Raw genomic sequence first — 16,234 nt, forward strand, 5'->3', positions numbered from 1 at the left:
TGCACGTGTGATATGTGGCACAGGAAAACTTATAATCAAGTGTAAAGTACCCAAATGGAAATGGAAAGCAGCTGGGAAGAGATCAAAAAATAAACCCTGTAGGCCAACATGGCATGTGTCTCCTCTCCTCCTCCCCCCAGCCCCCCACCATCACTCTTGAAGTCAAACACATAAACTTTTTTTTTTTTTTTCCCAGTTGGAACGATTTTAGTGGAACTAGACTGGAATAATACAAATAATAATCTTAATGTTTTTTTTAAAATCCACTAATCTTTAAAAATTGGCCAAAGCTCTCCTCCTCTGCAAAGCTTTTCCTGCTCCACTCTGTCCCAGGCACCCATACACACTTCCATTATAGCGCTTACCCTCTAAGGTCTTTAGGATAAGGATGACTTCCCATTCATTTCATATGCCCCAGTGCCTATAAGTTCCTATATTCTCAATAAATAAATACTGGTTTCCGCATCTGTAGAATATGTTTAAATAACATCATCTCTAAGGTATCTTCTAGATCCAATATTTTTGTCTCTGATTCAAAGTTTTAATAATTTCTCCTACGGCAGGACCCAGATGTAATCAACACTGCTTTGCCGATAGAATACGGTCCACTTGTGGAAGAGGAAGAGAAAGTGCCCGTGAGGCCCAAGGACCCTGAGGGGGTTCCTCCTCTCCTGGTCTCTCAACAGGCGAAACGGGAGGAGGAGCGCAGCCCAGCAGCCCCACCACCTCTGCCCACCACCTCCTCTGGCAAGGCTGCAAAGAAACCCACAGCTGCAGGGGTCTCTGTTCGAGTCCCTAGAGGGCCGGCCATGGAAGGGGGACACGTGAATATGGCATTCTCTCAGTCCAACCCCCCTTCGGAGTTGCACAAGGTCCAGGGATCCAGAAACAAGCCCACCAGCTTGTGGAACCCAACGTACGGCTCCTGGTTTACAGAGAAACCCACCAAAAAGAATAATCCTCTAGCAAAGAAGGAGCCACATGAGAGGGGTAACCTGGGGCTGGAGGGAAGCTGTACTGTCCCACCTAACGTTGCAACTGGGAGACTTCCGGGAGCCTCACTGCTCCTAGAGCCCTCTTCGCTGACTGCCAATATGAAGGAGGTACCTCTGTTCAGGCTACGTCACTTCCCTTGTGGGAATGTCAATTACGGCTACCAGCAACAGGGCTTGCCCTTAGAAGCCGCTACTGCCCCTGGAGCTGGTCATTACGAGGACACCATTCTGAAAAGCAAGAATAGCATGAACCAGCCTGGGCCCTGAGCTCGGTCGCACACTCACTTCTCTTCCTTGGGATCCCTAAGACCGTGGAGGAGAGAGAGGCAATGGCTCCTTCACAAACCAGAGACCAAATGTCACGTTTTGTTTTGTGCCAACCTATTTTGAAGTACCACCAAAAAAGCTGTATTTTCAAAATGCTTTAGAAAGGTTTTGAGCATGGATTCATCCTATTCTTTCGAAAGAAGAAAATGTCATAAAAATGAGTGATAAATACAAGGCCCAGATGTGGTTGCATAAGGTTTTTATGCATGTTTGTTGTATACTTCCTTATGCTTCTTTTAAATTGTGTGTGCTCTGCTTCAATGTAGTCAGAATTAGCTGCTTCTATGTTTCATAGTCGGGGTCATAGATGTTTCCTTGCCTTGTTGATGTAGACATGAGCCATTTGAGGGGAGAGGGAACAGAAATAAAGGAGTTACTTGTCATGACTCAGCATGGGGAAAGATGTTCTTTACTTGAAAAAGAAAAAATCGTAAGACAACTGAAATGTCACTTTAGGTGACGGTTAGATGCTTTTAATTGTGCTGATTCATCATCAATTGTAAAAAATGTCGTGAGTAGTTCCAGTAGTATAGCAGAAGTGTGTATATACTCATCTAAATGAAATGCATACATTCCAAGTGCTTTCAGTAGGATAAAGCACCAATACAGATCCAGAGATTCAAACATCCTATTAATATACCTCATGCCTTAAGAAAATCCTCCTACTAGAAGTAAAAAACTGAGTGTGAGGTTTCCTACTGGATTTAAAACTCAAGATTTAAACTACTTCTAATTTAAAAAATTTCCACTAATTAAATTTTTTCACTTAAAAGCAAAAGTTTTAAGCAGCAGTGATACATGGAAGCATAGAAACATATCCATTTGTGGGCATAAGTGTCAATACATTTTAGGCCAAAACCTTCTATTCGTTTCAGTCATGGAATGACTACCAAACTCAAGTTTCTACCTGTAGAGATGGACAGGGCCCCAGGAGGAACATGCCGCTGGTGGTCCTAAGGAGGGGCACTGATCCAGTCTCTTTCCTTCCACGGTTAACTTGCGTTTTCTCTCCCTTCATCATGTGATCCAAGTACACTGGGAACGCAAATGTGCTGAAATACACATAGCATAATTTGTATAGCTGTCAAAGGCAGATTAAAACAAAGAATTTTTTTCCCTAGGAGTCAATGAGGAAAGGAACTGTGGAACCCTTGGAGAGTTGAGGTTGACACTGACATGTTAGAGTGGGAGTTCTGAACTTGGTTTTCACAGATGAATTTTACTTCCATGAAAACGCATTGGGAATCTGTTCAATTTTGCACACATACTTATGTGTGTAATGCTTAGAATGCTTTATCAGTAAGTCCTCATTTCATCCTCTTTCTGCTTCTCCTCTATCCTCATGCCCGCTTTCTTTCCTGTTGGTAGCTACGCCAAAGCATTCAAGAGGGAAGCATTCTCTTATTACCTGCTAGTTACTAAACATTACCAAACAAAAGGACTACGTGTGTGTGTATTATAAAAGGTATATATATACATACCTTTTTCCGACTCTCTCAGTTTCACCTGCATCAAAAGCATCACTTTCAGCGTGGGAAAGCCATTATGTTGAAAGCCAACACCAGACAACTCTTCCTTTCTCTGAAGGCAGTTGCCTTTCCCTGGAGTTAGGAGTGTACATCTGTAAAAGCACTGATGATGGGCTAGAGGCTACTTTCCTTATCTGCTTAACTGCCAAAAATATTTTCATCAGAGATGCATGAAGATGAAACATCAATGAACTCATCTCTAAATAAATGTATCAGTAAAATTCTGGTTCATGCCAGGCACAAAAGTAGCCTAATCATATACACATTATTTAACTCACAGACCACCTGAAGGGGCTCAAGAATATCACTTTGAGAAACACTTCCTAAAGGATACTGAAAGAGGAGTTGTCAATAACTGAGAAAAACACCTCCGTTTCAGATTTGTAACATCAGTTACCAATTAAGCTGGGAGTAAGCTATCTGGTTAAATAGCCATCTCTTTATTGTTATTCATGGGGAAAATATTACTTCTTTCCACTTTTAAGAACTACAAATCCATTACATTTTAAGGTTGTGCCTTTCTACCACTAAGATTGATTTGTTGATCTCTCTAATCGTCCTTATTGGTATCAACTTTCATGTAAATAATAGTCAAGTCTTAAAAGCTTGTATACATGGACAAGTAAATAAACAACTCCACACTGAGATGCGATGACCTCAAGATGTTTCATTTAACTTGGTGTAACCCATGGGTATCAGCATGATATTAATCTGGACTATTGTCCACTTGAATATTGCTCCAGCCATATGGCTACAATTCATACAGACACTAAGGGCTTTAATAAGGTTATTAACCATGATAGAAAGTTCCACCCAGAATATGAACGGGCACAGTTAAAGTTTGCAGAAGCTATGCTAATTAAACTGTAATCTAGCATAATTATTGATATCCTATGTCTATAAAGAAGCCCATCGGAAGTTCACAACTGTTCCACTGGGAAACCGGCAATTTGTGAGCAATGACCAGTTTGTTAATATGTTGTACCTCAGGATTATAGCAATTCAGACTGGCAGGAATAAACTTTTTAAAAAGAGTATGCTCTACTCAGTAGTTAAAAGGCTGGATTCTCTTTCCACCAGTTAGGGTCTGAGTTCTGACTCCCCTTGGGTTATCTGGCCCGTTGGTACCTCAATGTCTCCATACATAAAAGAAGGACAATCACCTCCCTTCCTCACAGCTCCTCAGGGAGATCATACACTGTGTGAAAGCACAAGCACCCCCTCTTACACCTTAGCAGCTCCCCAGGTGAGGTGGGGCTGGGTGTGGGGGCAGGTATGTCTATGCCTCCCTGCCCTCGTGCTCAGCAGTGGTTCCTGTCCCCACTCACATCCAGCCCTCTTGGCTTTCCCATTTGTGCAATGTTTTCTTCGTCTGTCATTTGGTTTTGTTGTTTTAATTGACATATAATAATCATGCATATTTATGGGGTATCATGTGATGCTTCAATACAGCATATATTATACAAATCAAATCAATGCATTTAGCATATCCATCACCTCCCACAGTTATCATTTCTTTGTGGTAAGAACATTCAAAATCCTCTCTTCTAGCTATTTGGAAATATACACTATTGTTAACCATAGTCGCCCTACTGTGCAATTGAACACCAGCACTTATTCCTCCTCCTAACTCTAATGACAGCAGCAGGAACCCTGCCAGAACCCAACTCCTTTTCAGCTCAAAAGAAGAACGTAAAGTTACTACCACAATTTCAGTAATTCTTTAAAAAAAAAAAATTGGCATGTCCACATAGTACTTAGTAAAACCCTATAGCTGTAAGGTATTATGTAACTACAGTTAAGTTTATTCTGTAAAACATGGGGCTTTATATCCAAATTCCCATAGCACACCACTAAGAAATTCTAATGATCAAACCATTTTAATAGGTTTTCAGTAGTAATAGCAGGATTAAAATTCATATGAGCTTTACAGACCTAAAAGGAGATGCTTTTGAATTCAGGTTACTCTAAATAACAGACTACCCATGACAAGATTCAAAAAATTGTATGAAATGTGTTGTCAATCTGTCTTTAATGGTTTTTAAAATGAGTCCCTAAAGAACACACAATTTGACTTTGCTAATTTCATTGCAGCAGATGGCTGTGTTGTTGCGTGAACATGAAAAGCAAAACCAGCATTCCCATAATCCTAAACATGCTGCTGTAAAATACAAGATCATTACTGAGAACAAATAGTAAGGCTTCTATTAAGATTCTACTTTCATTTGGTGTCCTGAGTGGGGGTGTTTAATTTTTGATGCACTACTCAGGTGCAAAACATTTTTTAGCTATAGCCTAACAACAGTAAGACATTTGAAAAACTTGGTAAGAACACACTATTATATGGGGGGTGTGGGGGATGGGAAGTTACATGAACTATGACCACAAAACTACAGGAACCACCTTCCTCTCTTCAGCATGCAGTAAGTGTAAAACAGGTGTGTTACCCTTCACATGGAAAGATGGCACTACAAGTCTAGCCTCAGAAAAAGCACAAGTATCAGGATTAGTCATTAGAGCCTTCACATGTCCATTTCTTATATCCCTCTTCTTGACATCCTCGGGCTGTCTCCCCATCACATCAGTTTCCTAAGACTTATTGCCTCCTTGTGAGAACTAACACACACTTATTTTTCCTCCATCACTCAATGTTCATTTCAGCTGGTATTAGGTGAAAGTCTTATTAAACGAACTCACATTGAAACCTTAGCAGCTAGGGTAGTATTTCTCCCTAGAATATTTACATATTAGAAGACGTTATTTGCTAACATACATGAATATCAAACTGATAAAACTTCAGATGATTATATCATCTTGGATGGTTTAGCATTCATCAATTCCTTGAGAAAACAGCAAGCAGACCAGGCAGGAGCTAAGAGACCTACCACTACTAGACTGCAATTACCTACCTCCCTGACTCAAACAACTTACTGCAACTCTCATTTAAAAAATGAGGTCAGGAGTTCAGGACCAGCCTGGCCAAAACTGTGAAACCTCGTCTGTACTAAAAACACAAAAAATTCGACAGGCATGGTGGCAGGCGCCTGTAATCCCAGCTACTCGGGAGGGTGACACAGGAGAGTTGCTTGAACTCAGGAGGCGGAGGTTGCAGTGAGCGGAGATCACGCCACTGCACTCCAGCCTGGGTGACACTGCGAGGCTCCATCATTATTATGTATATATATTACACATATAATATATATATTATATATATAGTTATATATATAAGTTATATATAACTAGTATATATAATATATTATATAACATATATAATATAATATATAATATAACACTATATATTATATAATATATATGTTATATAACACATAACATATATTATATATGTTATATAACACATAACATATATATATTATATATGTTATATAACACATAACATATATATATTATATATGTTATATAACACATAATATATGTTATATATTATATATGTTATATAACACATAATATATGTTACATATTATATATGTTATATAACACATAATATATGTTACATATTATATATGTTATATAACACATAATATATGTTATATATTATATATGTTATATAACACACAATATATGTTATATATTATAAATGTTTTATAACTCATATTTTATATATTATATATGTTATATAACACATTATATATTATATATTATATAACACATAATATATTTTACATATTATATATAACACATATTATATAAATTATTTAACACATAATATATATAACACATTATATATATTAAGTATTATATATCATATATATTATATATTATATAATACATTATATATTATATATTATATAATACATTATATACTATATATTATATATACATGAACTATGACCACAAAACTGCAGGAACCACCTTCTTCTCTTCAGCATGCAGTAAGTGTAAAACAGGTGTGTTACCCTTCACATGGAAAGATGGCACTAGAACTCTAACCTCAGAAAAAGCACAAGAACCAGGATTAGTCTTTAGTGCCTTCACATGTCCATTTCTTATATCCCTCTTCTTGACATCCTCGGGCTGTCTCCCCATCCCATCAATTTCCTCAGACTTATTGCCTCCTTGTGAGAACTAACACACACTTATTTTTCCTCCATCACTCAATGTTCATTTCAGCTGGTGTTAGGTGAAAGTCTTATTAAACTAAGTCACATTGAATCCTTAGCAGCTAGGGTAGTATTTCTCCCTAGAATATTTACATATTAGAAGACGTTATTTGCTAACATACATGAATATCAAACTGATAAAACTTCAGATGATTATATCATCTTGGATGGTTTAGCATTCTTCAATTACTTGAGAAAACAGCAAACAGACCAGGCAGGAGTTAAGAGACCTACCACTACTAGACTGCAATTACCTACCTCCCTGACTCAAACAACTTACTGAAACTCTCATTTAAAAAATGAGGTCAGGAGTTCAAGACCAGCCTGGCCAAAACTGTGAAACCTCGTCTGTACTAAAAACACAAAAAATTCGACAGGCATGGTGGCAGGCGCCTGTAATCGCAGATACTCGGGAGGGTGACACAGGAGAGTTGCTTGAACTCAGGAGGCGGAGGTTGCAGTCAGCGGAGATCACGCCACTACACTCCAGCCTGGGTGACAGTGCGAGACTCCATCATTATTATGTATATATATTACATATATAATATATATATTATATATATAGTTTTATATATATGTTATATATAACTAATTAATATATATTATATATTATATAACAATATATGATATATTATATGTTATATAACACATAATATATATTACATATTATATACGTTATATAACACATAATATATATTATATATTATATACGTTATATAACACATTATATTATATATTATATACGTTATATAACACATAATATATGTTATATATTATATATGTTATATAACACATACTATATGTTATATATTATATATGTTATATAACACATAATATATATTATATATTATATATGTTATATAACACATTATATATTATATATTATATAACACATAATATATGTTACATATTATATATATTATATAACACATAATATATACATTATTTAACACATTATATATAACGCATTATATATATTATGTATTATATATATCATATATATATTATATATTATATAATAAATTATGTATTATAGATTATATATACATGAACTATGACCACAAAACTGCAGGAACCACCTTCCTCTCTTCAGCATGCAGTAAGTGTAAAACAGGTGTGTTACTCTTCACATGGAAAGATGGCACTAGAAGTCTAACCTCAGAAAAAGCACAAGAACCAGGATTAGTCTTTAGTGCCTTCACATGTCCATTTCTTATATCCCTCTTCTTGACATCCTCGGGCTGTCTCCCCATCCCATCAATTTCCTCAGACTTATTGCCTCCTTGTGAGAACTAACACACACTTATTTTTCCTCCATCACTCAATGTTCATTTCAGCTGGTGTTAGGTGAAAGTCTTATTAAACTAAGTCGCATTGAATCCTTAGCAGCTAAGGTAGTGTTTCTCCCTAGAATATTTACATATTAGAAGACGTTATTTGCTAACATACATGAATATCAAACTGATAAAACTTCAGATGATTATATCATCTTGGATGGTTTAGCATTCATCAATTACTTGAGAAAACAGCAAGCAGACCAGGCAGGAGTTAAGAGACCTACCACTACTAGACTGCAATTACCTACCTCCCTGACTCAAACAACTTACTGAAACTCTCATTTAAAAAATGAGGTCAGGAGTTCAAGACCAGCCTGGCCAAAACTGTGAAACCTCGTCTGTACTAAAAACACAAAAAATTCGACAGGCATGGTGGCAGGCGCCTGTAATCGCAGATACTCGGGAGGGTGACACAGGAGAGTTGCTTGAACTCAGGAGGCAGAGGTTGCAGTGAGCGGAGATCACGCCACTGCACACCAGCCTGGGTGACACTGAGAGACTCCATCATTATTATGTATATATATTACATATATAATATATGTATTATATATAGTTATATATATAAGTTATATATATTATATATGTTATATAACATAATATATATTACATATTATATATGTTATATAACACATAATATATGTTATATATTATATGTTATATAACACATACTATATTTTATATATTATATATGTTATATAACACATAATATATACTATATGTTATATAACACATTATATTATATATTATATATGTTATATAACATTATATATTATATATTATATATTATATATTATATATTATATATTATATATTATATATTATATATTATATAACACATAATATATGTTACATATTATATATATTATATAACACATAATATTATATATATTATTTAACACAATATATATGATGCATTATATATTATGTATTATATATCATATATATTATATATTATATAATACATTATATATTATATATTATATATACATGAACTATGACCACAAAAATGCAGGAACCACCTTTCTCTCTTCAGCATGCAGTAAGTGTAAAACAGGTGTGTTACCCTTCACATGGAAAGATGGCACTAGAACTCTAACCTCAGAAAAAGCACAAGAACCAGGATTAGTCTTTAGTGCCTTCACATGTCCATTTCTTATATCCCTCTTCTTGACATCCTCGGGCTGTCTCCCCATCCCATCAATTTCCTCAGACTTATTGCCTCCTTGTGAGAACTAACACACACTTATTTTTCCTCCATCACTCAATGTTCATTTCAGCTGGTGTTAGGTGAAAGTCTTATTAAACTAAGTCACATTGAATCCTTAGCAGCTAGGGTAGTATTTCTCCCTAGAATATTTACATATTGATGCACTACTCAGGTGCAAAACATTTTTTGGCTGTAGCCTAACAACCGTAAAACATTTGAAAAACTTGGTAAGAACACCCTATTATATGGGGGGTGTGGGGGATGGGAAGTTACATGAACTATGACCACAAAACTACAGGAACCATCTTCCTCTCTTCAGCATGCAGTAAGTGTAAAACAGGTGTGTTACCCTTCACATGGAAAGATGGCACTACAAGTCTAACCTCAGAAAAAGCACAAGTACCCCGATTAGTCTTTGGTGCCTTCACATCTCCATTTCTTATATCCCTCTTCTTGGCATCCTCGGGCTGTCTCCCCATCCCATCAATTTCCTAAGACTTATTGCCTCCTTGTGAGAACTAAGGCACACTTATTTTTCCTGCATCACTCAATGTTCATTTCAGCTGGTGTTAGGTGAAAGTCTTATTAAACGAACTCACATTGAAACCTTAGCAGCTAGGGTAGTATTTCTCCCTAGAATATTTACATATTAGAAGACGTTATTTGCTAACATACATGAATATCAAACTGATAAAACTTCAAATGATTATATCATCTTGGATGGTTTAGCATTCATCAATTCCTTGAGAAAACAGCAAGCAGACCAGGCAGGAGTTAAGAGACCTGCCACTACTAGACTGCAATTACCTACCTCCCTGACTCAAACAAGTTACTGAAACTCTCATTTAAAAAATGAGGTCAGGAGTTCAAGACCAGCCTGGCCAACACAGTGAAACCTCGTCTGTACTGAAAACACAAAAAATTCGACAGGCATGGTGGCAGGCGCCTGTAATCCCAGCTACTCGGGAGGGTGACACAGGAGAGTTGCTTGAACTCAGGAGGCGGAGGTTGCAGTGAGCGGAGATCATGCCACTGCACTCCAGCCTGGGTGACACTGCGAGGCTCCATCATTATTATGTATATATATTACATATATAATATATATATTATATATATAGTTATATATGTTATATATAACTAATATATTACATAATATATTATATATTATATAACAATATATAATATATTATAACACAATATATGTTATATAACACATAATATATATTATATATTATATATGTTATATAACATATAATATATATTATATATTATATATGTTATATAACACATAATATATTTTATATATTATATATGTTATATAACACATAATATATTTTCTATATTATATATGTTATATAACACATAATATATTTTCTATATTATATATGTTATATAACACATAATATATTTTCTATATTATATATGTTATATAACAAAATGTATTTAATATAATCTGTATGTTATATAACACATAATATATATTATATACTATATGTGTTATATAACACATTATATATTATATATTATACAACACATAATATATGTTACATATTATATATATTATATAACACATATTATATATTATTTAACACATAATATATATAACGCATTATATATTATGTATTATATATATCATATATATATTATATATTATATAATACATTATATATTATATATTATATATACATGAACTATGACCACAAAACTGCAGGAACCACCTTCCTCTCTTCAGCATGCAGTAAGTGTAAAACAGGTGTGTTACCCTTCACATGGAAAGATGGCACTAGAACTCTAACCTCAGAAAAAGCACAAGAACCAGGATTAGTCTTTAGTGCCTTCACATGTCCATTTCTTATATCCCTCTTCTTGACATCCTCAGGCTGTCTCCCCATCCCATCAATTTCCTCAGACTTATTGCCTCCTTGTGAGAACTAACACACACTTATTTTTCCTCCATCACTCAATGTTCATTTCAGCTGGTGTTAGGTGAAAGTCTTATTAAACTAAGTCACACTGAATCCTTAGCAGCTAAGGTAGTATTTCTCCCTAGAATATTTACATATTAGAAGACGTTATTTGCTAACATACATGAATATCAAACTGATAAAACTTCAGATGATTATATCATCTTGGATGGTTTAGCATTCATCAATTGCTTGAGAAAACAGCAAGCAGACCAGGCAGGAGTTAAGAGACCTACCACTACTAGACTGCAATTACCTACCTCCCTGACTCAAACAACTTACTGAAACTCTCATTTAAAAAATGAGGTCAGGAGTTCAAGACCAGCCTGGCCAAAACTGTGAAACCTCGTCTGTACTAAAAACACAAAAAATTCGACAGGCATGGTGGCAGGCGCCTGTAATCCCAGCTACTCAGGAGGGTGACACAGGAGAGTTGCTTGAACTCAGGAGGCGGAGGTTGCAGTGAGCGGAGATCACGCCACTGCACTCCAGCCTGGGTGACACTGCGAGACTCCATCATTATTATGTATATATATTACATATATAATATGTATATTGTATATATAGTTATATATATAAGTTATATATAATATAGCTAATATATAATATATATTATATAACATATAATTTATATATTATATAACATATAATTTATATATTATATATTATATAACACATAATATATATTATATGTTATATAACACATAATATATAATATATTATATATGTTATATAACACATAATATATAATATATTATATATGTTATATAACACATAATATATTTTATATATTACATATATTATATAACATATATGTTATATAACACATAATATATTTTATATATTATATATGTTATATAACACATAATATATTTTATATATTATATATGTTATACAACACATAATATATATTACATAGTACATGTTATATAACACATAATATATATATTATATATGTTATATAACACATTATATATTATATAACACATAATATGTTACATATTATATATTATATAACACATATTATATATATTATTTAACACATAATATATATAACACATTATATATTATGTATTATATATCATATATATTATATATTATATAAAACATTATATATTATATATACATGAACTATGACCACAAAACTGCAGGAACCACCTTCCTCTCTTCAGCATGCAGTAAGTGTAAAACAGGTGTGTTACCCTTCACATGGAAAGATGGCACTACAAGTCTAACCTCAGAAAAAGCACAAGAACCAGGATTAGTCTTTAGTGCCTTCACATCTCCATTTCTTATATCCCTCTTCTTGACATCCTCGGGCTGTCTCCCCATCCCATCAATTTCCTCAGACTTATTGCCTCCTTGTGAGAACTAACACACACTTATTTTTCCTCCATCACTCAATGTTCATTTCAGCTGGTGTTAGGTGAAAGTCTTATTAAACTAAGTCACATTGAATCCTTAGCAGCTAGGGTAGTATTTCTCCCTAGAATATTTACATATTGATGCACTACTCAGGTGCAAAACATTTTTTGGCTGTAGCCTAACAACCGTAAAACATTTGAAAAACTTGGTAAGAACACCCTATTATATGGGGGGTGTGGGGGATGGGAAGTTACATGAACTATGACCACAAAACTACAGGAACCATCTTCCTCTCTTCAGCATGCAGTAAGTGTAAAACAGGTGTGTTACCCTTCACATGGAAAGATGGCACTACAAGTCTAACCTCAGAAAAAGCACAAGTACCCCGATTAGTCTTTGGTGCCTTCACATCTCCATTTCTTATATCCCTCTTCTTGACATCCTCCGGCTGTCTCCCCATCCCATCAATTTCCTAAGACTTATTGCCTCCTTGTGAGAACTAAGGCACACTTATTTTTCCTGCATCACTCAATGTTCATTTCAGCTGGTGTTAGGTGAAAGTCTTATTAAACGAACTCACATTGAAACCTTAGCAGCTAGGGTAGTATTTCTCCCTAGAATATTTACATATTAGAAGACGTTATTTGCTAACATACATGAATATCAAACTGATAAAACTTCAGATGATTATATCATCTTGGATGGTTTAGCATTCATCAATTCCTTGAGAAAACAGCAAGCAGACCAGGCAGGAGTTAAGAGACCTGCCACTACTAGACTGCAATTACCTACCTCCCTGACTCAAACAAGTTACTGAAACTCTCATTTAAAAAATGAGGTCAGGAGTTCAAGACCAGCCTGGCCAACACAGTGAAACCTCGTCTGTACTAAAAATACAAAAAATTAGCCAGGCATGGTGGCAGGCGCCTGTAATCCCAGCTACTCGGGAGGGTGACACAGGAGAATCGCTTGAACCCAGGAGGTGGAGGTTGCAGTGAGCCGAGATCACGCCACTGCACTCCAGCCTGGGTGACAGTGTGAGACTCCATCATTACTATATATATATAATTTAAAATATATATTATATATATTATAGAATATATATATTATATATTATATATTATGTAACACATAATATACATTATATATTATATAACACATTATATACGTTATATATTATATATTATATAACACATAATATATATTATACATATTATATAACACATAATGTATATTATACATATTATATAACACATAATGTATATTATACATATTATATAACACATAATGTATATTATACATATTATATAACACATAATATATTATATATTATATAATACATTATATATTATATATTATATAATACATTATATATTACATATTATATATACATGAACTATGACCACAAAACTACAGCAACCACCTTCCTCTCTTCAGCATGCAGTAAGTGTAAAACAGGTGTGTTACCCTTCACATGGAAAGATGGCACTACAAGTCTAGCCTCAGAAAAAGCACAAGTATCAGGATTAGTCATTAGAGCCTTCACATGTCCATTTCTTATATCCCTCTTCTTGACATCCTCGGGCTGTCTCCCCATCACATCAGTTTCCTAAGACTTATTGCCTCCTTGTGAGAACTAACACACACTTATTTTTCCTCCATCACTCAATGTTCATTTCAGCTGGTATTAGGTGAAAGTCTTATTAAACGAACTCACATTGAAACCTTAGCAGCTAGGGTAGTATTTCTCCCTAGAATATTTACATATTAGAAGACGTTATTTGCTAACATACATGAATATCAAACTGATAAAACTTCAGATGATTATATCATCTTGGATGGTTTAGCATTCATCAATTCCTTGAGAAAACAGCAAGCAGACCAGGCAGGAGCTAAGAGACCTACCACTACTAGACTGCAATTACCTACCTCCCTGACTCAAACAACTTACTGCAACTCTCATTTAAAAAATGAGGTCAGGAGTTCAGGACCAGCCTGGCCAAAACTGTGAAACCTCGTCTGTACTAAAAACACAAAAAATTCGACAGGCATGGTGGCAGGCGCCTGTAATCCCAGCTACTCGGGAGGGTGACACAGGAGAGTTGCTTGAACTCAGGAGGCGGAGGTTGCAGTGAGCGGAGATCACGCCACTGCACTCCAGCCTGGGTGACACTGCGAGGCTCCATCATTATTATGTATATATATTACACATATAATATATATATTATATATATAGTTATATATATAAGTTATATATAACTAGTATATATATTATATAACATATATAATATAATATATAATATAACACTATATATTATATAATATATATGTTATATAACACATAACATATATTATATATGTTATATAACACATAACATATATATTATATATGTTATATAACACATAACATATATATATTATATATGTTATATAACACATAATATATGTTATATATTATATATGTTATATAACACATAATATATGTTACATATTATATATGTTATATAACACATAATATATGTTACATATTATATATGTTATATAACACATAATATATGTTATATATTATATATGTTATATAACACACAATATATGTTATATATTATAAATGTTTTATAACTCATATTTTATATATTATATATGTTATATAACACATTATATATTATATATTATATAACACATAATATATTTTACATATTATATATAACACATATTATATAAATTATTTAACACATAATATATATAACACATTATATATATTAAGTATTATATATCATATATATTATATATTATATAATACATTATATATTATATATTATATAATACATTATATACTATATATTATATATACATGAACTATGACCACAAAACTGCAGGAACCACCTTCTTCTCTTCAGCATGCAGTAAGTGTAAAACAGGTGTGTTACCCTTCACATGGAAAGATGGCACTAGAACTCTAACCTCAGAAAAAGCACAAGAACCAGGATTAGTCTTTAGTGCCTTCACATGTCCATTTCTTATATCCCTCTTCTTGACATCCTCGGGCTGTCTCCCCATCCCATCAATTTCCTCAGACTTATTGCCTCCTTGTGAGAACTAACACACACTTATTTTTCCTCCATCACTCAATGTTCATTTCAGCTGGTGTTAGGTGAAAGTCTTATTAAACTAAGTCACATTGAATCCTTAGCAGCTAGGGTAGTATTTCTCCCTAGAATATTTACATATTAGAAGACGTTATTTGCTAACATACATGAATATCAAACTGATAAAACTTCAGATGATTATATCATCTTGGATGGTTTAGCATTCTTCAATTACTTGAGAAAACAGCAAACAGACCAGGCAGGAGTTAAGAGACCTACCACTACTAGACTGCAATTACCTACCTC

The 16,234-nt window shown here is 34.1% G+C and overlaps 1 protein-coding gene across 2 annotated transcripts in view; it reads left to right on the top strand.

Moving 5' to 3' along the window:
• ALK (ALK receptor tyrosine kinase) overlaps positions 1-1,703 on the top strand; it is a 744,900-nt gene extending 743,197 nt beyond the window's left edge. For both annotated transcript variants that reach the window (XM_055254443.2, XM_063622753.1), the window contains one exon: positions 564-1,703. In XM_055254443.2, the coding sequence (XP_055110418.2) occupies positions 564-1,262 (699 nt within the window). In that variant the 3' untranslated portion in view covers positions 1,263-1,703. The remainder of the gene's footprint in view (positions 1-563) is intronic.
• The last annotated feature ends 14,531 nt before the right edge of the window (positions 1,704-16,234 follow it).

Source organism: Symphalangus syndactylus, chromosome 18 (genome assembly GCF_028878055.3).
Source record: "Symphalangus syndactylus isolate Jambi chromosome 18, NHGRI_mSymSyn1-v2.1_pri, whole genome shotgun sequence".
In the NCBI taxonomy this organism is placed as follows: Eukaryota; Metazoa; Chordata; class Mammalia; order Primates; family Hylobatidae; genus Symphalangus; species Symphalangus syndactylus.